This window comes from Arachis duranensis, chromosome 5 (assembly GCF_000817695.3).
Source record: "Arachis duranensis cultivar V14167 chromosome 5, aradu.V14167.gnm2.J7QH, whole genome shotgun sequence".
NCBI classification, from domain to species: Eukaryota; Viridiplantae; Streptophyta; class Magnoliopsida; order Fabales; family Fabaceae; genus Arachis; species Arachis duranensis.
The window spans coordinates 6506551-6531998 of NC_029776.3; the positions used below are offsets into that span (position 1 = coordinate 6506551).

Below are 25448 nucleotides of genomic sequence, written 5' to 3' on the forward strand. Positions count from 1 at the left end.
TATATGCGTGTATAACGAACAAATAATGGTAACTCCTTAAAAAGAAAAGTTGTTACTCTAGTAAGAGGAGAAAGAAAACATGTTAAAACTGGTATCCACAGAATGCTTCTACAGTATTCGGTAAAACAAAAACAAACTGAACAGGTTACCCTTTAAACAAAATACTCTCAGTTAAAATTTATTGTATGGAAATGTAGAAATTACAATAGAATAGAAAATGATAGCAAAGGAGTTTCAAGAGTCCTCTTCTCTCCTAATCTAGCCCTCTTCGAATCTTTTCTTATTTCAATACCTATTCGGTTCCTTCTTTTATTGTCCCATCCTCTTTCTAATCGAAATCTTCACAATTATGCAGTTTCCTGATTCTCCTCTGATTGATTCAATCAGTTATTGCCTCCTAAAATCATGCAGTCTCTGATTCTCCTTTAACTGATTCAATTCGTTATTGCTTCCTAAAATAAATCAATTATTTAAATCAGTTATTCCTCTTTCCTTTATTATTTCGTCTAGAATAATGATAAAGTAAAGGGGTTATTATCTTCCTTTTTTAGCTGCCTGCACTGCTAACTCAGCATTCTCCTCAGGGTATGTAATAATACCCTCCCTTTGAAGCATCACCTTGTCCTCAGGGTGAAAGGAAGGAAAACTGGCCTAGATCTCTCTTGCTGCCTCTCAAGAATTTTCAAATTCAGGGAGGTCCTTCCACTTGATCAAAACCTCCAGGTACCCATTAGCATTCTTTCTAATAGCCAATACATCTTCAGGTTCTGCTTGCAGTACATACTCTTCAGTTAAAGCTGCTGGTAGGGGCTAAACCTGAGTGTTGGGGTTTACACATTTCTTCAACAATGAGACATGAAAAATTGGATGCACTCTTGCATTAGGGGGAAGCTTCAGCTTATAAGCAACTTGTCCAATTTTCTCTAGAATTTCATAGGGACCATAGAATCTAGCACTCAGCTTTTGGTTTACTTTCCGGGCCAGTGTCTTCATCCGGTAGGGTTGCAGCTTGAGATATACATGTTTTCCCGGTTCAAAAACCACTTCTCGCCCTTACGATCTGTATATGTTTTCATCCGGTTCTGCGCCCTTTCTAACTGGAACCGTAGCTAATCCAACATCTGATTGCGTTCCCCATCAGAACTCTAACTTCCTCAACTACAGCCTCTCCCCCTCCTCTCAACAACACGGGAGGTTCTCTCCCGTAGAGTGCCATAAATGGAGTCATTTTGATGGAGCCATGATAATTGGTATTATACCAATATTCAGCCCAACTCAACCAGCGATGCCACTGCGTTGGTTTGGAACCTGTGAAGCATCAAAGATAAGTTTCCACGCACTTGTTCACCGCTTCACTTTGACCATCAGTTTGCGGGTAATGGGCCGAACTCATTTTTAGCGTTGTGCCTGTTGCCTTACAAATTTCAGACCAGAAAGCACTCATGAAGAGTCTATCTTGGTCAAAAACAATGGAACTTGGAAAATCATGAAGTCTCACAACCTCCTTCACGAACAGCTCAGCCACTTCTTTGGCTGTGTATGGGTGAGAAAGGGGGAAAATATGCATATTTGGTCAATCTATCCACCACCACAAAGATGGTGTCTTTTCCGACAGCTTTCGGATGCCCACCAATGAAATCCATGGAAATATCCGACCAGACATTGGTCGGAATTGAAAGTGGTTGCAGCAGGCCGACCGGTGATAAAGTGGAGTGTTTGTTCCTTTGACACACCTCACATTGCTTCACATATTCCATGATAGTCCCCTTCATTCCTTCCCAAAACAAAACTCCTGATATCCTCTTGTAGGTTCTAAAGAACCCAGAATGCCCTCCTATCTTCGAATCATGGAATTGTTGGAGGAATTTAGGAATCCACTTGGAATGCTTCGAAATGACTAACCGGCCATGGTACAGCAGCCTCCCATTACGCCATTCATACCTAACAGCTATTTCTCTCTCCTGAATCAAGTCTTGGATAATCCCTTGTAGCTTGGGATCTTGCTGGACTTCTTCCTCTATGCCTTCCCAATTTACCGTGGACACTACTGAAACTGCTGCAAACTTAAATTTCCTTGAGAGTGCATCAACCACTCGGTTATCACTTCCCGCCATATATTTGATCTCAAAGTCGTACCCGAGCAGCTTAGTTATCCATTTTTGCTGTTGTTCTCCACCAATCCTCTGATCAAGCAAAAAATTTGAGGCTTTTTTGATCCGTGTAAATCGTGAATCGCTGTCCTAAGAGGTAATGTCTCCACCTTTGGATGGCCAACACGATGGCCATCAGCTCCCTCTCATAAACGGATTTGGCTTGGGCCCTCTCTGAGAGTTTTTGGCTCATAAATGCTATGGGTCTGCCCTCTTGTAACAGCACCGCCCCAATTCCTTTTCCAAAAGCATCGGTCTTTAAAGTAAATGGCTTGGTAAAAGATGGAATGGCTAATACCGGCACGGTCACCATGGCCTTCTTCAATTGTTCAAAGGCTGCCTGCACGTCACTTCCCCATCGGAAACAATCTTTCTTCAACAGCTGCGTGAGAGGCCAGGCTATGGTCCCATAGTTCTTCACAAACTGGCGGTAGTATCCGGTCAGCCCCAAGAAACTCCGCAACCCTTTTAAATCCTTCTGAATGGGCCAATCTATCATGTCTTGTATTTTCTGAGGGTCTGCAGCCACCCTTTCCTTGGAAATCACATGCCCCAAGTAATCAATCTTCTCTTGGGAGAATTTGCACTTCTTCTTGTTGAGGAAGAGTTTATGGCTCCGGAGGACCTTGAATATTTGTCGCAAGTGATTCCAATGATCTTCTAAACTGCTACTATAAACAAGAATATCGTCAAAAAACACCAGAATAAATTTCCTCAGGAAAGGCCTCAATACCTGGTTCATGAGTGCCTGAAAAGTGGAAGGAGCGTGGTAAGCCCAAAGGGCATCACCATGAACTCATAATGGCCCTCATGAGTTCGGAATGCTGTCTTGGGAATGTCCTCTTCTCGCATGCGAATCTGGTGGTATCCCAATTTAAGGTCGAGCTTCGAAAACACCCTTGCTTCTCCCACCTCATCCAACAGCTCTTCTATGATCGGAATGGGAAACTTGTCAGCCACCGTGATCCGGTTCAAGGCCCTGTAGTCTACGCAAAACCGCCAACCTCCCTCCTTCTTCTTGACAAAAATGATTGGACTCGAGAACGGCCTGGTGGTGTGCCTAATTATTCCCGAGCTCAACATCTCTTCTACTATTTTCTCAATCTCAGTCTTCTGGTAATGGGGACAACGGTATGGCCTAATGCGAGGAATTGACGATCCCTTCTTTAAGATTATAGCATGATCTTGTTTTCTCTTGGGAGGTAGTCCCTCCGGTGTGCTAAATAAGTCCCCAAAAGATTGCAGAAATTGCTCAACATCTCCAGAAAAGGGTTCTGCAGGTTGGGTTTCAGTGGCTGCCAGGACAAGGGTGATGACAAAACCTTCTTCTTGATTCTTTAGCGCTTGCAAGGTAGTCTTCCAATAGGCCTTACTTCTGCTTAGTGAAGGATCTCCCTGCAAATGGAATTCCTTATCTCCTTGCTTCTAGCTCAATGTTAATTCACTATAATCCCCCACAAATTTCCCCAAGCTGGCCAGCCATCCTGCTCCCAGAACGACATCTGAACAACCCAGTTTCATAACAAAAAAACTCTGAATAATTGGAATTCCTTGAATAGTCACCTACAGTTCCTCACAGCCCTCATGTCCCCTTTCTATGGCACCATTCCCTACCACTACTCGAAATTTTTGTACTCTTTTCACTGGTAGGGACAGCCGCCTAACCACCTCGGTGGCTATGAAATTTTCCGACGCTCCAGGGTCTATGAGCACCATCACTTCCTGACCCAAAATCGCCCCTCTAACCTTGAAAGTTTTGTGTGTTGTCAATCCCCAAAAACTGTAGGAAGACAACTGCAGTTCAACTCCTTTGGGTTCCTCCACTGGTAATTCCGACCTCGCATCCTCCTGCTCGGTTTTGTGGTCTTCTTCTTCTTCTTCAATCAACAAAATCTTGTAGTGTTTCATAGGACAGACATGGGTAGGTCCCCACTTCTCTCCACAGCGGAAACATAGGCCTTTCTACTGTCGCTCTGCCCACTCCTCATCGGAGAGTCGCCGCGTTCCACTGGCTCTGGTCTCGGAGGATGATGCCGCGCCGCCTCCCCCAACCGAGCTTGAGTTAGTCCTAGCTCGTGTGATCGAAGGGACTCCGTTGGTGTTGGGTCCTGATTCCACTCTCACTTCGCTTCTGGATTCATGTAAGTTGGGTCGAGTCTAGTTAGGAGTTTTTTGAAATCCCATGCTGATAGATCGGGTCCCCCCGACCCGCCTCCTTTGGATCCTCCTTCTCCTTTTCTGCCTGTCGGGTTCACTCCGGAATCCTGCCAGGCACGGTTTCTCCACTCAATTGCCATGGCTCTATCCATTAACGCCGACAGATTATCAAAGCTTGCCACGTCTAGTTTTGCCTGAATTTCCCTTCTAAGGCCGTTCACAAAAATACACATGAGAGTCTCCGTCCCGAGGTTTTGTTGTGTCCTGGCCGCTGCTTTAAAATCTCTCTGGTACTGTGCGACATCTCTGACTTGGCGCACCTCTAACAGCAGAGCCATTAGGTTAAGAGCTGCCCCGGGTTGGAACATCTTTAGGAGGTCTTGCTTGAACCTCATCCAGGTATGAAAAGGAGTGTGCTCTTCCCACCATTCGAACCAGGTGAGGGCCTCCCCTTCCAAAGCTATTGTTGCAAAATCTAGCCTCTATGCCAGAACTACTCCGATTACCCTGAAGTAGCGTTCCATTCTCAACAACCAGCCATTCGGATCCTCCCCCGAGAATCCCGGTAAGTCAAGCTTTCGAATTGGTTCGAATCTACTTTGCCCTTCGTCTCCTGCACCGTTCCCTTCTACCCTTTCATTATCTTGCTCGTTTCTTCCACCGTCATTTCTTCTCCCGGTGTCGTTTGCACCGGTACCTCCACCTTGGTGCTGTTGAGGTAGCAACTCCCTCATTTGTCTCAATATATTTGCTGAGAATGCCTCTAAAGATCATTGTTGAGCTTCCTGTAACTCCTCAATCCGTTTCTCCACCACCTCCAACCTTGACTCCATGGCAGCTCGCGTGGACACCATGCACAGAACACCCAGAACCGGTGCTCTGATACCAGTTGTTAAAACTGGTATCAACAGAATGCTCCCACAACACTCGGTAAAACAAAAGCAAACTGAACAGGTTACCCTTTAGGCAAAATACTCTCAGCTGGAATTTATTGAATGGAAATGCAGAAGTTACAATAGAATAGAAAATGATAGCAGAGGAGTTTCGAGAGTCCTCTTCTCTCCTAGCCTAGGCCTCTCCAAATCTTTTCCTGCCTCAATACCTATTCGGTTCCTTCTTTTAGTGCCTCACCCTCCCTCTAATCAAAATCTTCACAATCATGAAGTTCTCTGATTCTCCTCTGATTGATTCAATCAGTTATTGCCTCCTAAAATCATGCAGTCCCTGATTCTCCTTTAACTGATTCAATCAGTTATTACTTCCTAAAATAAATCAGTTATTTAAATCAGTTATTCCTCCCTTTCCTTTATTATTTTGTCTAGAATAATGATAAGGTAAAAGGGTTATTATCTTCCCTTTTTTAGCTGCCTGCACTGCTGACTCAGCATTCTCCTCAGGGTATGTAACAAAACACTATAGTAGTGAGATATCAGATATATAAACTGACTCAAACATTGGAATTGGAGTGTTCTTCTATATAACTTTTATGGGGTGACATTGTAGATAAACAAGTTGTCAAAATCCCATTTATCATCAAGGTCGAAAAAATAAAAATACTCCGAACTTAATGAAATAACATGCTTTAGATTTATAATAAGGTTGCTCGCTATGATTGTCAACCAAATAAGATACTGCACTAATGTAGTAAAAATCATAAATATCATAGAGTATTTCTTTCTACAAAACTATTTAGTAACAAAAAAGTTAGTAAAAAACAAGTAGAGCTTGTCTTATTTAAATTTGGAAAAAACTCAGGAAATATTTTAGACTCTTTCTTTCCTTTTTTTTATTCATTGATCCATTATCGTCTCTAATACTCCTTCTCTTTTATTCTTAGATGTCTTCCATCGTCATAAAAAAATAAAGATATCTTCCTTCCTTTTCTAATCTAAGATGATGGGTACTTAATTTTTTTTAAGGGTGAGATTGAGAGAAATGTTAATATCATGACACATAATTTTACGGGCAAATAACATGAACAAACTAAATGAGATTCAATTTTACATGAATCTCTTAAATGCAAACATAGTTCATACATGTTTTATTTGCATATTTATATAAATGGAATTCAATTGATTTAATTTACACTTTCTCGATGTAAATCAAATTCAATTGATTCGAATTAGTATGTGTACTAGTAAATCGAATTTTTTAGATTCGATTTACTATGAAAAACCATTTTATCGAAGTAGCCCATAAGTAAATCGAATTTATTTGATTCGATTTACTACATATACATGTAGATTGAATCTAGCTAACTCGATTTACTATTTCTGTAGCATATATATATAGAAAATCTAATCAACTTGATTCAATTTACAATTTATACAACTTATTGACATTTCTTGCTTTTAATGAATTTTTAGAAATTATTTTTTTCTCAAAGACAGTAGGTTATTTTATTTCAAATGAAAGAAAATATTTTGTCCAACATTCAGGACTACACAAAAGAAAGTGGGGTTCTCCCATCCTTCGCTTAAACATTAGCAAGGCACAATAAAAAGAATGAAACTAAGAAGAAAGTAAAGTTGGAATCAAGTTGGGGCTTCAGTGAATAAGTTTACAAGTTTCTGATTTTGTTTGGTAGCAATTGCCAGAAGTTCTTCAGGATTCATAGATTGGCGTCCGAACACCCTCTTACACCTTTCTTTCCATATATGCCAGGTAATAATCAAAATAAAACGGGGCTGAGTTCTTACTCATAGATCGGAAACCCGGGGCAACAATTTGGAGTCTCCACCAATAAAAAATGGAGATGCAGTTTGGATTTGGGGTCAGGTGCGCTATTGGACTCTTGCTGCAAGTTTCTGGTTCAACATTGCAAATGGGACAAGTTGGTGAAGTACTTGGGAATCACTGATTTATGAGCTGCATGACGGAAAGTTTTCCATGGAGGGACTTCCACCCGAATACCTAAATCTTGTGTGGGATTGTCAGACTCCAAAGGAAATTTCAGATTTTTGGTTGTTGCATGATATTTGGACAAATACTCTCTGCCATGATCAGATTGCAGGGATTTAATCTTGAGACATGTGTGGTTCTCCATTTGATTTTTAAATTGCATGAATGCCTATAAAACTTGGGATTTTGTTTGAAATAGAAAGATTGAAGTAAATCTAGTAAATGCATCCACAAAAGAAACATAATATCGAAAACCATGATAAGATAACATGGGTGCTGGACCCCAAATATCAGTATAAATCATTTCTAAAGGTGCATGAAATTGAAAAGAATCATATTGAAATGGAAGAGCATGCATCTTTGCCATGAAATAGTATTCACAAACTTTATTGTTCGTTGTATTATTATTAGAAATAGGACGATTACATTTAGAAATGACATTCTTGATTTCATTAGATGAAGCATGGCCTAATCTATCATGCCAAAGAGAAAATGAGAGACAATTAGCACTGAAATTTCTAGGAACAAATTGAGAACTACATTGATTATCTCTAGGAAAATGAACTTGCTGGTTTGAGACAGATTCATTAGAAGTAGATGAAATAATATCAATTCTTTGAAATTCATATATCCCTTCTTAGGTATGCCCCGGAGGAGTATCTTCTGAGTTTCCTGTTATTTAACACAACAAAAAGTGGGATAAAATTCAAAAAAACAGTGGTTATCTTCTACAAATTTCTGAACACTAATTAAGTTCTACGACATATCAGTGGCATGAATAATATTTCTTAAAAAAATTGTCGATTTGTATCTAAAGAAAATAGATAAGTGTGGCCAGTGTGTGCAATGTGAGTACCTGTTCCATTACCTAACAAAATTTTGTCAAAACCATTAAATTCAGATGCTGTTAAGAGATTTGATTGATCGGGGGTGATATGGTGAGATGCACCAGTATCTGGAAACTAGGAATTGTTTGAAAAATTTATAGCAGTAGAAAGATAAGCTCTTGGATTGTGGTGTGATGCAGGTGGAGGAATTGGTGGGCCTGAGGTTGAACTCAAAGAAGGTGAAGATGCTCGACAATTTTGATTGTAACGATGGAAACAGGTCAAGGCAGAATGGGACATTCTGCTACAGACTTGACATTGAACTCTTGAAGAGTATGAAGATTGAAATTTGCCACCTCTACTAAATACACGTCCTTGTCCATGGCCTTTTTTTGCCAAAAAAATCTTTACCATTGTCTCTAGAATAACCAAAATTGGTTTTAGTGAAATTAGATTGGATAAGAGTATTCTCGGTCTTTCTAAACCTTTCTATCATATCCTCATGTCCCAAAAGTAAAGATTTCACTTCTGAAAGAGTAATAGAATCAGCCTTAGTCATAACAAAAGATAAAAACAAGGTATAATCTTCATTTAGTCCTTGTGTAATTGCAGCAATGTGATCATCAGAAGAAACACTAAATCCAAGAGAAGCAATAGAATGTACAGTTTGTTGAATTCTTTTTAGATATTCTGAAGCTATCATTCCTCCTTTCTTGATTGATAGCAATTGTGCTCGAAGTTGAGTGATTTGAATCTTGGAGGTTTTTGCAAAATGATCATGAATCTTTTTCCATACCTGTATACAAAGACACAATCTAGCATTTTATTTAAAAAAAAAGATCTATAGACGTGAGAAGCCAAGTCATGAGGTAGTGGTCATGAGCCTTCCATTCTTTGTACTGTGAAGATTCTGTTCCTGCTGTTTTTTCTGCATTAGTGGAGAATTTTAGAGGAATCTTCTCTTTGATTAGATGATCTTCGAGACTGTTGGAACCAATCATGTGAAGATCAAGTTGCTCCCATGTTTTGAAGGTAGATTTATCAAGTTTATCAAGAATTGGTTGAGGAAGAAAATATTTCGCATTGTATAAAGTGCTAAAAATTAGAACTATTTCTCCTATAGATTTTAATAGGCTCTAGATACCATGAGAAAAAGTAAAGGAAGATCTGAAGTTCTATTCCTGATAAATCATAAATCTGTGTATGTGTTTGTATTGAATGAATGATCATGAAAACTAAAAACCCTTTAAAAAACAAGCTCAATCAGTATTTATACAAGTGGAAAAATTATACTACTAGGCTAGCTTATGTAATTGCCTGCTGTTTTGTTAACTGATTCAGCGGCTAAATTGGAATTTTGATCAATCTTGATTATTGACTTGGTCTTCTCTCTATCACTATACTTCTTCAAAAGAGACCGGACGTTGTAACCTACGGTTTATACTAGCTGTAACCTTAAGCTCAAAGTCTAAGAAAAAAGGCTCAGGATCCGCCTGATTGGTGGAAGTAAAGATGCCCTTGAAATACTCCTCTGCCACCCCTGCGATGGCTGCATTAGAAATAGCCACTCTCCATTCTCAGCCTTGAGTCTCCAAATCTTGTTCATCCTAGATCTAGCCTTAATTTTTCATGGAAGAAGCTAGTGTTTTTGTCTCCTTCTTTTAGCCATTTAATTCTAGATTTATCCTTCTAACAGAGCTCTTCATTCAAGTAGGCCCTCTCTAATTTTTGCTCAAGTTTCATGATTTTAAGACCTCCCATTAAACCTGATGTCTTCATTTCTTCTAGCTGCACTGTAATTTCATCAATCTGTTTTGTCTGCCATATGACCAGTTGATGTCGAACAAGTTTAAGCTTTTGAGCTAGTCGAAACATGGGGGAGCCTTCAATTTCTGTGTTCCAAATCTCACTAATAAAATTTTTGATTGAATCCTCCTCACACCATCGGGTCTGGAGTTTAAATCTTCTTTTTGAACGTTCTGTTTGTGGATTAGTGTCAAAAAGGAGAGGAGCATGGTCTGAATCTGTCTCGGACAATCTAAGAACTGCTGGATTAGGAAACAGTTGCAGCTATGTTTCTCCCACTAAGATTCTATCTAATCATTCTTGAATCAATTCTCCTGCTCTCTGCCTATTACTCCAAGTGAAAGGTCTATCAATAATTCCTAAGTCAAATAAAGCATTATCACCAATAAAATAATTAACATCTGCTATAGAAGAATGTGATTTAAGACTATCTCCACTTTTTTCAGTTTGATCAACAATAGCATTAAAGTCTCCCAAAATACATGAGTTACCTTGTTGCTGCTGTAAGATTGCTGACATCTCTTGAAATTGTGTTGAACAGATCTGTTCATGATTGCTGAAATGTACACCAACGAGATTCAATTCCACATTAACGGATGTGTCTTTCACCAAAGCCACGATGAAAAAATCTGAACTATCAATTATTTGCATTACCACATTGTCCCTCCAAACTAGTGCCAAGCCTCTGGCACTACCCACTGGATCAATAATCTTCTAATTTGTAAAATTACATGACCTCAACTTCATTTTCACTTGTCGATATTGTTTTTTACTTTTGCATAGAAAAACCATCTTAGAAGAGTGGGATTGTGACATCCCTTTCAGATTGTGGATTGTTAGGGGTCTCCCCAAACTCCGACAATTTCACGTAATGAGCTTCATATCTCTTCGGGTGACGTTGAATGGCTAGCACCCTCCACCCTCGTTTCAGCAATCATATAATCAACTATATAGATATTCTTAGCCTCATTTTCATTTTTCTTCCCTTGATTTATTCTTTTTATTCCTCTGAATAGCTTACTTGAATCAGTCCCTTGTCTAGCAAGTTATTTCCACTTAGAACCCCTGTTGATCACTCCTTCATTTGGTAAGTTCTGTGAGGCAGATCCATTAGTGTTCATAGTACCAGTAATATCTTGTAGGACGAATGCGTCACTAGTCTTTTCAATTGACTTCCAAACCACTTTCGAAAAATTATCATCTTTCTTATTACCTCCAGATGTCTCTATAGAGTTATTTTTTGTCCTTTTGACACTGAAGATGGAAAAATGATCAATCAACCAGTTTGGGATTGGCTTTTTTCTCGGTTGGGGAGTGATTGAGGTTGAGTTATTAAAGCTGGAGTTATCACAAATTCCTCCACATTCGATCCTCTTGCCCACTTGATCTGCTTTGACCCACTCGCCAATACGATCGTGTTTAATAGCACCCGTTGATGAATCCTCCATGAATTTAGAACAGTGTTTGGAATCATGTCCTAAATGAGCACAGTAGGTACAGAAAATTCCAATCCTCTCGTATTGTAATCCAATTTCCAGCACCTTACCATTCAGTTCAGCCATACGAATGTTGTCTTTCACTCTTTTATCACCATCTAGCCAGACTTTAGTGTTGAGAATTCGAGATTTTCTTCTACGGACAGAGAAAAAAACCAATGTCTATCACCTCTCCAATTTTTTCCCCAAGTCTTTTTTCAACCTGAGTAGTTTTGAACTGCTCAGACAGACTCCAGAATTGGATCCAGATTGGAAATACAAGTAATGTTTTTCTGGTCCTATTCATCCGATTCAACCCATCTTCTCACATGCAAGATATAATTCTTAAATAGTCAAGGGGGTCCTTTTTCAATTCTGAGAACATTAAGATCATTTTCAAAGAAGAATTGGAATTAATTTGGACCTCTCTCAATCGATCGGCACCCTCTGGTTTATCCCATATCGCCCTTAGGGCATTGTCAATTGTGCCAATCGAAAATAATTTTTCGTCTCCAATACCACAATATCCTCCTCATCCTGCTCACTACCTGGATCAATTTTAGAGTTCCTCCCTTCATCGAAATTCATATTGGATTGAGAGTGCTAATTGAGGAGAAGTTGATTATAAGGTAATGAGAACTAGAAGTACAAATTGTTGTGATCGAAGAAAAAGATAGAAATAGAAAAGTAGAAAAGAGGTGGAAAGATCAAAAATCTAAACAGAGCACTGATAAAACTCTAGTAGAGCACTGGTAAAACTCTAACAGGGCACTAAAAAAGAGTACGTTTTAGAAATCATTTATTGTTCCTTTTTAAATTCACAAATTTATAAAAGTGAGATTTTTTAGAATTTGAACTAAAATACAAAAAATAAATTTCTATTTTTATTTGTTTTGATTTTTTTATATTTTATTTAATTCAAATGGAAATATTTAATTATTGACATTTATGTTTTAAAGTTAATAATTAACTTAAAAGTAAGAAATGTGAATAAGCTATATAAATTGTAAATCAAATCAAACTTATTCGATTTACTGTATATATGTAATAAATCGAATCTAAAATGTAAATGTAGCAAATCGAATCCAATCAATTCGATTTATCTATGGGCTACTTCAATAAAATAGTTTTTTATAATAAATCAAATTTAATGAATTTGATTTATTAGTACACCTACTAATTCGAATCAATTAAATTCGATTTATATAAATATACAAATAAAACATCAATAAACCATGTTTGTATTTAGGATATTTATATAAAATTAAATCTCATTTAGTTTGTTAACGTCATTTGCCCTAATTTCATAAGAACCTGAAAAAGATTCAGATTTTTACGTCATTTTGGGGAATATGGCCACAATGTGCATCTCATCAGTTGCTGTCTCTTTCATATCTTGTGCTTTTCTAGCTGTAATAACAAGCAATGAGCAAGACATGATAATGAAAAGGAGTGAAATAAAAAAGAAAAGTGGCTGCACTTAAAGAGTTAAGACAAAGGTGGTGTACTGCATAGCAGAGATTCAAAAGAAGCATGAAAAAGAAGTAACGGTTAGCTATAGTGTACGCCATTACTTTGCACATGATACCAAGTTACTAACTTATCAATTGGGTTCTCAAATTTTAGGCTTTTTTATTTAAATAAATTAAGAAAAAAACCAAATTACTCGATTCCCCTAAATGAATTTTAAAAACGCGGTTCTCCTAAATTATATAATATATAAATCGTTCTAGACTTTTGTGTTTTAAATAATATTTAAATCATGTTATTCTGGGACAATTTATGCATAAAATGCCAAAATATATAAATCGTTCTAGGCTACCATGAGTTACATTTTTTTATCCTAAAGCTCATTACCTATCACGATTTATGTGTGATTAGTCACCCCTCAAGACCCTAACTAGATTTATGTATTACTATGGTAAGGCACGTTAGACTGCGACGATTTACATTAAAAAACACAAAACTCATGACTATAGAATAATTTATGTGCTATCATTAGAGACCTCACTTATATATTATATTGAATTCTAGTATAATTTTATTTTTATTAAAAATAGAGAGACTCAAACTTACATCTCTAAATGAAAATAAAAATACTATGTCATTGTTCATTAGCTTAAATTCTAGTATGATTATATTATGATAACTATAGTAATTATATAAATATTGTTAAAATTAAATTGATATTTTTTATATATTGGTAATATTTTTTTAAGTAATATTTTTAAAAAAATATTATTTAACAATAAAAGAATATTACTTTAATTTTAGTCATATTTTTTAAAATACTATAATTACAGTAGTCACCAACTCACCATAACATAGTCATACTAAAATATCATATGTATATATTCTCTATTAGTGTGAAACATTGGTGTGTTGGAGATGGTGACACTTCGTTTTGTTGGTGTAAGCGCCCTCACACAGAGGGGTTTGATGCTTTACTTGGCTTGCTGGACGTCTTGTATCGTCCATGATTCTGCGATTCTAGCTGAAGCTGAATCATGTTCAACTTCAACTTCAACAATACACATTTTTTCTATTATTTATTTCTATACTAATGAATGTAATTGAAGTTACACCAAATTATGTGCTTAATCTAATGATAAAGTGACATTCAAGCAAATACTTTAAACCTAAAATATTACAGCACGTGTTAAAATTACAAACTATTAATGGATAAAACATATTCCACTAAAATAATCTGTAAAATAAAAAAGAAAAAAAACATGGGCCTTGCATACCAAATAAAGTGGGCCAAATTCGGCCTGATGGACTCGCCCGTTAGCCTTTATCGTAGCCCTCAAAGCCCAATAGAAAAGATATCATCAAATAATGCACCATGTAACCCAACTCATGCATTAGCTTGAAGACTACTATAACTTGATCAGTTTTGTGTAATTAACTATCATATATATTGAACCCAAGCATAGGTCGGTACTATATATTACTATTATATATTCTATATCAACTCAATAATAAGTCAACGCAAACATATATTGCTATTTCAACAAGCACGAATAATATCTGACAATTATTGATCGATGGTGATTAACTTTACGTGCAGTACTGAAATTCTAAACGTATGGCCACCGAGTATTTTGCGGGCTACCTCGTCGATCTATCAAAACACTAAACAGGAACATGACACGTGCATTCAAATTCAAAGAGCAGCATTCGTTCCAATTGAAGAGGATATAATTGAGCCACAGATGTTCGTAAATCGTAATGAATAGCCACATCACTATTTAATTTGGACAACATTATTATTATTATTATTATTGCATATCATATTCAAATCAACTTTGAGAATAATACCTTTGAATTGTTATTTCAGAAACTGATCAACTTATTTTCTAAAGGATTCATCACTTTGATTATCATGATTAGTCCATCTTCAATTCATAGCAATTTTTAAAAGCATTCATACCACCAAAGTGCATGTGCCACACACAGACATGTATATCTTTTCTGTAATTAGATAAGGTGTGAAATTTAACTGATTTGAGAACACAATTCAATGATATACGACACAACTTTGATTAACTCTTGTCATTGATTTGTGAAAACGCTTTTCACTCATCATGGTCAGCTTTACTTTTTGAGGGTGTGATGAGGTGTGTAAGATTGTTCTTATTATATATATAACCCCGAAAAACGAAGGCAATATTAAGGGTTGCCCAGTGCCCTTAATCTAAGGACGTTTGGAGTGAATGGTCCCCTCAGAAAGGTACTCAAGTCCGAAATTATATTGATGAGTTTAGCTGGAAAGACAATTGCTTTGCGAAAGTTACAAGATAATTAATATTGATGATGACTTTGAACTTCAACTATAACATGCTCATCACATGCTATAGGTCAACATTTCCACGTATAATTTGGACCAAATAAAACCAAGCGAAAATGAAGCAACTTAGATTCATCCAGTAGTTAGCTCATTAATTTGTTTAAATAAATATTAAAAAGAGTTTGAATTTGTCTTGTATATGTAATAATTTATTAGTCAATAATAAATCTTTAAATAGAATATCAATGATATTATAGGAGAATAAAAAAACAAGTGAAAATAAAGTCATCCATGATATCATGCCCCATCTTCCAATGGGAAACCTCAACTTTCCCATGTTTTACATTATAAATTAAACTAATTAAACTATCACTATTACTACTATGATACTATCGCCTAACGGTAAACACAAACTGTCCACCATATTTGACATTTGTTTTTTTTTCTTCTTTAAGTGTACACACTTAATTATAATGTATTACTTAACTAGCAACTAGCAAGCTAGCTTATAATTAACTTCCATTATTGAAATTTGTGAGATTAAATATTCACTTGAATAATATGGATGAAATAGTGTTACATACTTACATGCATATGATGCATCTATATATCATCAATGCGACAATGTTTCATGAATATAATCTTTCAAAGATTGTGTCACTAATGCGCTCCTATTTTATAATTCAATGTCACGACAGTTTTTTTGTAGGAATCTATCTCATTGTTTTTGCATATAGATCCTACGTGCGTGTTTTCTTGCATCACCATTTTGCAATTTTACATCAGGTGTTTGCGAAACATACAAGACCTAAATTTATAGTTAATTAATTTGTGGGTGTTTAGGTTTTTGATGCATCTGATTTCCTGGGAGAAAAAAGAATCTTGATGCAAGGGAAATATTAAACAAATCTAAGCATTATCATAGGGATGTGTTTGAGAAAGGGAGGAAAAAAAGAATATATATTATTGCATATTATATTTTTATTGTAATTTTTAATTGAATTTGTTAACATTGGAAGAAGTATATTGATGAAGGATTGCATGTGGGAGTGAAAGGGGAATAAAAGATTGGATAAGATAAAGGTGATGTGGTCACAAGTTGTCCACTAGGAGTATCTAAATTAAATTAAACAAACTTGTTGTGGTGATCTATATATACCAGAATGGTTCTGATCACTCACCATTCACCATTCAACATTCACCTTGTCCAATCAAAGGCCATCTTTTATTAATCAGGGAGGAAATAATTTTGAGTAGTGCCTAAACATACAATGTGTACAACCAGGGATAATAAACATCTCATGTTATAAAAAACTAATTTTGGATTCACCAAGGTTCGAACTCTTAACCTTTCGAATCTGGAACTCTAATATCATGTCCTGAAACCACTCATCCCAAAAGCGTAACCTGATAGAACAATGTAACACTAATAATCATATTTCTAATACTTTCTAAACCTTCATTACGCTTAGGTCATTGGCTCCCTATACTTTTTCAATAATTTTATAGTGACTACTTGCATGAAAATATATTTATGTAAAAAAAAATGAATTTAAAAGATATTGAATTGAGGTTGTGTTAGGTTAGAGAGTGAAAATAGAAAAAAGATATATAAAGCTTTAATTTAGGTATAGTTTAGGAATTTAATTAAACAATTTTATTTGGAAAGAATAAAGGCATGGAATAAGAAATACATATTATATGTGTAGAAATGTTGCACACTTTTTACTATAGATTTGACGGATGTGATTTTATTTTTTGTAGGAGAAAAGGGCACCAAGGCAGGTCCATATGGTCCTGACCCAAATGAGATCAAAGAAATTAAATAATTTTCACTTTTGTGAATATGGTTGGAGCTGAGAGAGATTAAAGTTAAAGGGGATTCCAGTTCTACGTAGCATAGTAATTTGAGAGAGGAACAAGGCAAAAAGTTGGGATATGGACAAGGAACGTGATTACAATGAAAATGAAAGTACGAGAAACAAGAGGTGGTGAGGTATGGCCACATGCATTTTCATTAAGCAAATTTTGTGGTATCTTTTATTTGTTGTCTAATTTTTATTTATTTTATATTTTATAGTAACTTTTAAATATTTAAAATTTTTAATTTTTATATTTTTAAATTTAAAATTAATTATTTAATTTTTTTAGTAATTAGACAATAACTTTTATCTATGATAGCAAACATCTTTTCATTAATTTAGCTCTCATTTTCGGTAAAGTTTCTGATGAGCCTTCTGGACTGAGGTTCATCACACGCACAGCTCTTCGATTAACTTCCAATGGGAGGTGCTCTTTTGAATTGCTTTATTCATAAATTGCTTCTTTTATCATGGTGTAAATAATATTTACAAATTTCGTATTTTTTTATAGACTTAATTTTTAAGTAATGAAATAATTTTATTTTTAAATTATTATTTAGAATTAAATTAATTTATTTTATTTTAATATAATATCAGAGTTTATATATTCATTGAGAGAATTTGAAAAAAAAAATTATTAGAGGATGTAAAAAAACGATATAGTTAGCACAATAATTAATATTTAGAAAATATATGTATAAAGCAATAAAATTATTAGAAGAAAAGAATAAAATTTGATGTTAGAAACTTATAATGTTATTTATTTGCACAATTTTTCAATATACGAGATCCAAGTATAAATTTTGTGGTTTGGAAATTTTGAAGGAAAAAGTATCAAATAAAATTAAAAAGTTCAAAATAATAGTATTATAAATAAATAGTTAGTATTATAGTAAATTCCAGTATTCCACTACAAAATTTAATATTTAGAGCTTTAGAGAATATTATTTTTTTTGGTACTTACTGTAAGAGAAAACATAAAAAATGCTTTAAAAGAGAATTGAACCAACATTCAAAGATTTCTAACTTCTCTAAGTATCCTAAATTTGAACAAATAACCAATTCAACTAAAGAAGAAATTTATGAATCAGAAACAGAATAAAAATTCGTCAAATGTGTGGGGTACATTTGCAAATTTCAAAATATAGGGGGTCAATACAAAAAGTTGGAATACCGGGTGATGATGAAAAGACAAGAGACGCACAAAAAAATTGACCTTGATTTTCATTTCCAAATACCATGTTGGTATTTAAGAATGGTGAATGTTATATACCTATTACTTTATACTTAAATTATTAAAAAAAATAAATAATATTTAATAAATTTTATATAATTTATTTTTTATTTTAAAAAAATTAGACAATTTAAACATCATAATAAAAATACTATAAAATTCATCTCCAGAAAAAGGGAACAACAAAAGTGGCTCTCTGTCAGATGGGGCGTGCAATAGATTATTACACTGCCATGAATACATTATTAATATTATAGAGAGAGAGAAAAAGGTTTGAGGGGCCTCCATGCTAATGCTCTTAGTCTTATGAACTTTATGGGAACGAACTAATAAAGTTGGTTAATTGAATACAAATTAAATTAAATATACCAAGTTCAAAGAAGAAACAACAGCCTCATGTAGCATCCTCTTTTTATTTTATTCATTTATTGATTGATCATACTGATATTGCGAATGGTTGTTGGCTTTGTAGGGAGATAGACAAAGGTGGGGGCGGTGGGGGCAACGGTGCTGATTCAAAAGCTCTGAGATAGAAAGAGAGAGTGGGAACATTCTGATATTGGTTGGCTTTTAGTGTTTGTGACTTTCTATGTGTGCCTGTCTAATATGAGAAACAGCTCATCTTCTCTTTTCGACCAAATTATCTAACATACTTAATTAAACAAAACATAAACTCTTCCTACTTAACCGTGGATTAACTTTGATTGAGTGAGAGAGAGAGGAGGTGGGGTTCTTTGTTTAAGGATTGATGGATATACTCAACTTTTGTGTTTGTGTGCTTTCCCTTTCCCCACTCATTATTTTCATTCATTCCTACTAATCACACACAACACTTTCACGTTTCAGATCTCTCCATATACCACCTTCTCTTTCACAAAGGAACTTGTGTGTTACTCTGCTAAACTAAAGAGGTAAGTTCAGATTGATTTATGTCCATTCATTCATTCATCTTCTTTTCTTTCTTTTTTATTTATTTATTATTCTATTTGAGCATTTCAGAGTTCTGCTCCCACATGGTAAGTTGGTCACTTGCCTAATATATATACTATATTTGAACTCTGCAAATCTTTTGTTTTCAACGATTTCCCAAACTTATCTCCTTTACATCAAAATCTCTTGAGGATTTCTTCTGTTTTCTTGTTGGCTTGTCTTTGTACCAAAAACAATATAACATCATTACCAAGCTTGTGATCCGTGTGCAATTGGGGTTGATTTATTCTATGCACCTTTATTAATTAAACTATGCTATTTTCTTCAACCAATACTTTTACATTCTCTCTGAAACAAAAATCGTTTTTTTCTTTTAGTTTATTTGTTTTTCTTGCTTTGTTGTGTCAATAATATCGTCAAGCGTGTGCAGTGATCTTTGTGGAGCATAAACCACCAAAAAGATGATGCCTTTTGTCTACTAATTCGGGTGATTCTCTCAACTCATACCGAGATATGCTGTCTTGTGTTTGCAGCAGGGTTCTGTGCTGTGCTTGACTTCAAAGGAGGGAAAGGGGAATGCTGATTATGAAATTTCCTTTCTGAAAAAAATCATTTTTTTTTGTTCGGACCACTAAGGAGTTTGGTGACTTGGTGTTGCTGGTGGCATCTGAAATCCCATTTGTTGAAGATACCTAGATTCAGATATTAAATTTAATAAGAGGGTTTGCAAGGTGGTGTCAGTTTTGAGCAAGTGGGGGTGTCTCCTCTTATCTCTGAGAATTTGTATATTTATAATTATATATATACATGTGTGTGTTTGTGACGGTCTCTTCTGTTGGCAATGTCTCCTAAGATGGCCTTATTTGCCGCTCTCATTGGGGTTTGTTACCAATTTAGTAAGCAACCTCCTCTTTGAGTCTCTTACCATTCAAGTCAAAAACTATAACCAAACCAAACCTTTGCTCCCCCAAGAAAAAAGAAGAAAATTTTGGAGAGATTAAGCCATTCTAGCTTTTCTGTTTGCACTCATACTGGCCTTGATTTGTGGGAAAAGATTCGGTCATACTAGGAAGGGGAAGCAACATTACCACAGTTTCTATATGATGCTTCTTTTCGTTACCTTGGAACATTAGCAAGTCACTACATTCCTTTTTTAATTTTCCATCCAAGTCCTACTTGGTGGCTGCAGCTGAAGGAGTAGCTATAAGAATTGGATCCAAGTTGGGAAAACTGTATTATAGGTTTTTTTAATTGGCCAAGATGAAGTTTATGAAACTTGGATCAAAGCCTGATACTTTTCAGACTGATGGAGATAATATCAGGTATGATATGAGATCAATTTCCTTTTTTCTTTTTTTTTTCCTTCTTTGAGCTCACTGCTTAGAATTATAATGTTGTTATGGAATCCAATGGTTTGTTTTCTTCTGGTTTAATTTTTACTTATATTCCATTGTTCTAATGTACACGCTCTAATTTGACTTTTATTTGCTCAGATTAAACCACTGAGAAATTGTCTTTATTCTCTTTGTTGTTTCTAGCCTGAAGTTGTCAAGATCTTTTCTCTGTTGATCCCCAAAAGAAAAAGGCTTTCATCTGAAATAAGAGAAAATTTCCTTTTTAAAGAAAGCTTCTTTTTGGAATTTCATTCATGGCTCTTAGGTCTTGACAGTCATGAAGTCCAGAATCCTTAAGCCTTGAACTGATCTTCTGATGGCAAATATTTGGTTTCATGCCCTGCACCTTATAAGTTCTCTGTTTTTTCAGTGAACAACCAGGTGCATTCAGCTAATAAGGGAGAAAAAACTATGTTAAATTTTCTTTGTTTCTGTTAATATGTACATATACATGACAGAAAATCAACAATTGCACACCTTGAATTTCATACTTTGCATCTGCAGTAGCTTCAACAGTTTCTCTTGTCTGGATTTGTTTCTTTAAAAAATAACATGAATCTGCATATGTTTGTCCAGGTATGTGGCAACTGATTTGGCAACTGACATAGTCATTAATGTTGCAGAAGTAAAATTTTATCTTCATAAGGTAAGATTTTTTCTATCTGAGCTAATTTCACTGGTCTCATGATGAAGGGGATTAATAAATAATAACCATTTTCATATGTAATTTCGCCAATGAATAAATAATAAAAATGGGGATTCAAATGTTGTTCTCACATTTACACACACTCACAATAAAAATGGTGGGACTAAAGAAAAATTGAGTGTATTTTAGTGATTGAGGTTCTGATCTTGATATTTATCCTATCAATATTTGTAGTTTCCTCTTCTGTCCAAAAGCACACGCCTGCAGAAGTTGGTTAGTGGCACCAATGAGGGGAACAATGATGAAGTCTACATCCATGACATTCCTGGAGGACCTGTTGCATTTGAGATATGTGTCAAGTTCTGTTATGGTATGGTAGTGACTCTCAATGCGTACAATGTTGTCGCAGCTCGCTGCGCTGCAGAGTATCTTGAGATGTACGAAACTGTTGAGAAAGGAAACCTTATCTACAAGATTGAAGTCTTCCTCAACTCCAGCATTTTCCGGAGCTGGAAAGACTCGATTATTGTTCTTCAAACTACCAAGTCTCTTCTTCCTTGGTCTGAGGAACTTAAGATTGTGAGCCATTCCCTTGACTCCATAGCTACCAAGGCTTCAATGGATACATCCAAAGTAGAGTGGTCATACACATACAACAGGAAAAAGCTCCCATCCGAAAACGGGAATGATCCTCATTGGAACGGTGTGAGGAAACAACAGACAGTTCCAAAGGACTGGTGGGTGGAAGACCTTTGTGATCTTCAACTTGATCTCTATAAGCGGGTCATATCAACAATAATAACTAGAGGAAATGTTTCTAGTGCTGTAATTGGAGAAGCTCTAAGTGCTTATGCCTCAAGAAGGTTGCCTTGCTTTACCAAGGGTACGATGCAGGCCGGGGATATAACAAAGAATACAATATTGTTGGAGACTATAATTCGACTATTGCCTGCGGAAACAGGCAGTGCCTCATGCAGTTTCTTGCTCAAGTTATTAACAGCAGCTGTTGTGCTGGAATGCGAACCGTCGGAAAAGTCCAAACTGATGAGGAGAATTGGACAATGCCTTGAGGAGGCTACAGTGAATGATCTTTTAATATGTGGCCAAGTTGGTGAGACAACAACGTTTGAGGTTGATACCGTGCAAAGGCTAGTTGAAGAGTTTATAGCACATGAGCAGCATAGTCAGGCCGAATTGCTGTCGGAAGATGAACTGCATGAGATGAGAAGCCCAAGTATGGTATCAGATAACTCTAAGAAGATGAAGGTTGCAAAACTTGTCGATGGCTACCTTGCTGAGATTTCACGAGATCCCAATTTGCCTATTTTGAATTTTGTCAATCTTGCCGAATTGGTATCAAGCTTCCCAAGACCATCCCATGATGGTCTTTATCGCGCCATTGACATGTACTTGAAGGTAAGATAGGCACATGCTGATAGAACTCTAGACATTTTGATCATAAAAACTTCGATACCACGACATGAAACAATTTCTCTCAAAAATTTAAGGTGACAGGAGAAGTCAATTCGTATACCACAATTAGCCACTAATGTATTTGTGTATATAAATACATATATGGTTTAATTTATTTTTAATGTATATTTATATTTTAACATGTATTTTATACCAGTGACTGACTTTGATAGCAACCAAGTTTGAGAGGCTGACTCTTTACCCTGTTATGCAGGAACATCCTGGGATCAGCAAAGGCGAGAAGAAGAGAATATGTAGGTTGATGGATTGCAGGAAGTTGTCTGCAGACGCGTGCATGCATGCCGTGCAGAATGAGCGGCTTCCGCTGCGTGTGGTGGTGCAGGTTCTCTTCTTTGAGCAGATGAGAGCCGCTGCAACATCCGGAGGGACCGGCACACCGGAGCTTCCGGGGTCCATGAGGTCCATGGTCCCCGCCGGATCTCAGGGAAGCTCACGGTCGACGACAAGCAATACAGAAGAGGAATGGGACGCTGTGGCGACAGCAGAAGAGATAAAGACACTGAAATTATCAGGTGGTGGTAACAATGATGATGTTAAAGGGAACGCTGAAAAAGTGGCTGCTAACAAAATGAAAGGGTTCCTGTTTTCAAAGAAGATACTGTCCAAGATTTGGTCAAGCAAAGAAAGGAATGGAGAGATTACCAGCTCTGACACTTCAGAAAGCCCTGCTTCTACAGTGATAGAGGAGTCAAAATCAACCCCTTCTAGAAGTAGGAGGCACTCAGTATCTTAGGGAGGGACATGTTTTCTTTTGTATAATCTTCTCTCTCTCTCTCTAGTATTAGATTACGACCCATTTTTGTTGTGCTGTAACGAGGAAAGAAATCTCATTGTCTTGTCTATGTTGTAGATCAGATCAGGATTATTGCAGATTGCTTGTGACGGGAGATTTTAGCAGAATTTAAAGGCAAAAGAGGTTAACTAGAATCAATTCGCAATAAGCTTTTAGTGTTGTTCATACATGTGCTAGTTTTTAAGACTAAGATTGAGGATGTTCAAGTTCAACAACAAAATAAAATGCAATAAAATAAAAGGTTCCCAAGGTTATTTTGCTAATTTTATTCTATCCCTGTAACTGCTAAACACTCATTTATTCAGAAACTTTTTATTAGAATATGCTTTCATTCAAATATCTAATTTTCTTGTCGATACTTATGGATTGATGTAACAGAAATACTCTCTCTCGCGATCTTTGCAGTTCAGTTGGAACTAAATTTTTTTTAATTATTGTTTAAGAGTTTATGTATTCTTCCAAAATTTATTTAAACGTCCGCTTCTTTCATCTTACGTCATACATTAGGACCATAGTAATTTTTTTCTTCACTAAAATATTTCTTTTTTCATCTTATCTCTTTTTTTTTTAACATGAAAATTTTCATGTCTAAAGATCTATTTAGATGAGTTTCTACAAAAAAAAATTTTTCAAGTAATTCTTTTTAAAATATCATTTAAAAAAGTAAATAATTTTATATTTGGATATTTTACTTAAAAATATCTTTTTATTTAATAATTAAGTTTGGATATAACAGTATAAATATTTATTTATTTATTTATAATATTAAAAACTCTTTTAAGTAAAAAAAATCTTTTAAAAGATATTTTTATTTTTTAAATATTTTAATGTAAGACTTAAAACATCTTTCTGCGTGCACTCTGGGCTGCTTGTTAAGCCCTAAAGTTATATTGGGCCGAGCCTATTTGCATTTATATTGGGCCAGACCTTTCTCACAATCCTAGTTCATTTAATTCACGAGCAACCTTAGGTCCAAAAAAAATTCTCAAGCAACCCAATCCAAAGACCAAACGAAAGAAAAGAAGAGGAATAGTAATTCCAGACCCAAAAAAACAAGAAGAGGAATAGTAATTTAAAAGACAAAACCTATATATCCATTATCTACCCCTTCTAAATTTTCACTGGGCATTGTCTTTTCAGTGGTGTATCCACTACATTTGACCTTGACCTAGTGCTAAATGCTAGTAATGACAGACAGCACGCTACTGAATTTATATATTAACCAATAATTACCCTCCACTTTAATAAACATACTATATATGCACATTAAACATTAGGACAACTAATCAAATTTTGTTTATGTAGAAGCTTTCTTTTTCTTTCTTTCTCCTGTGTTTCAGACGTCAAACAAAAATGATTTTTAGGTACTCCCATTCAAAACACGTGGACCTCTTTACTACGGATAATGCTAATTAGAACCTAATTTCGTATTATATTGTCCCCGCAGCTGTGCTTAGAGATGTCTAATCCCACCTTTAGATGTGTAGATGCATGAAAAAGAGATAGAGATAGTGCTAACAGATGCATGATCGCACTTAGTACTTCTTCACTAACAACAACATCTTACGGCCAACAAAATTTAGGATACATAAACTTGGTTTATATATAAAAGAAATTAGTTGAATTGGTAAATAATTAGAGATTTTGGGTTCAAATTATAAAAATAGCACACTTTTTTTTCTTTTTTAGGACGAGATCTATTTTATGTGAAGGTCAAGTTAATTTAACAATTAATTCGGAATCAACCAGTACTGACTCTTTAGTCTTTATAGAAAATAAATAAATTGATGCCTCTCAATGTTGACTGCACAAGTCTTTTTATAAGGAATAAGTTAAATAAAATAAACCGACGCATGGTGGTGGAAAAGGAAAGGAAAATGAAAAATACTCACGGAAAGAAAGAACCTACCCATTCAACCTTCTTCCTTTCTTTAATCCTTTTGAGTTTTTAAATAAAATATTAAATTTCAATCTTCTCTTGTCTCACAC

At 35.5% G+C, this 25448-nt stretch overlaps 1 protein-coding gene across 10 annotated transcripts; it reads left to right on the forward strand.

Moving 5' to 3' along the window:
* The first annotated feature begins 18632 nt into the window (after nt 1–18632).
* On the forward strand, nt 18633–23593 carry LOC107487662 (BTB/POZ domain-containing protein NPY4). 10 transcript variants are annotated; one of them, XM_016108347.3, is made up of 6 exons: nt 18633–18764; nt 19049–19113; nt 19563–20454; nt 21103–21172; nt 21407–22588; nt 22860–23593. In XM_016108347.3, exons 3-6 carry the CDS (start codon nt 20393–20395, stop codon nt 23397–23399), a joined length of 1854 nt encoding a protein of 617 aa, XP_015963833.1. In that variant the 5' UTR covers nt 18633–18764; nt 19049–19113; nt 19563–20392; the 3' UTR covers nt 23400–23593. The 10 variants fall into 10 exon arrangements, with proteins under 10 accessions (XP_015963833.1, XP_015963835.1, XP_015963837.1 ...); XM_016108349.3 differs by having other exon boundaries at nt 19666–20454; XM_016108351.3 differs by having other exon boundaries at nt 19669–20454.
* The last annotated feature ends 1855 nt before the right edge of the window (nt 23594–25448 follow it).

Bases quoted from the DNA above. Each gene is read 5' to 3' on its own strand.
- LOC107487662 (XM_016108347.3), top strand. From the start codon at position 20,393: ATGAAGTTTATGAAACTTGGATCAAAGCCTGATACTTTTCAGACTGAT. The intron at 21,173-21,406 runs GTAAGATTTTTT...CAATATTTGTAG, and splicing joins TAAAATTTTATCTTCATAAG to TTTCCTCTTCTGTCCAAAAG. The intron at 22,589-22,859 runs GTAAGATAGGCA...CCTGTTATGCAG, and splicing joins CCATTGACATGTACTTGAAG to GAACATCCTGGGATCAGCAA.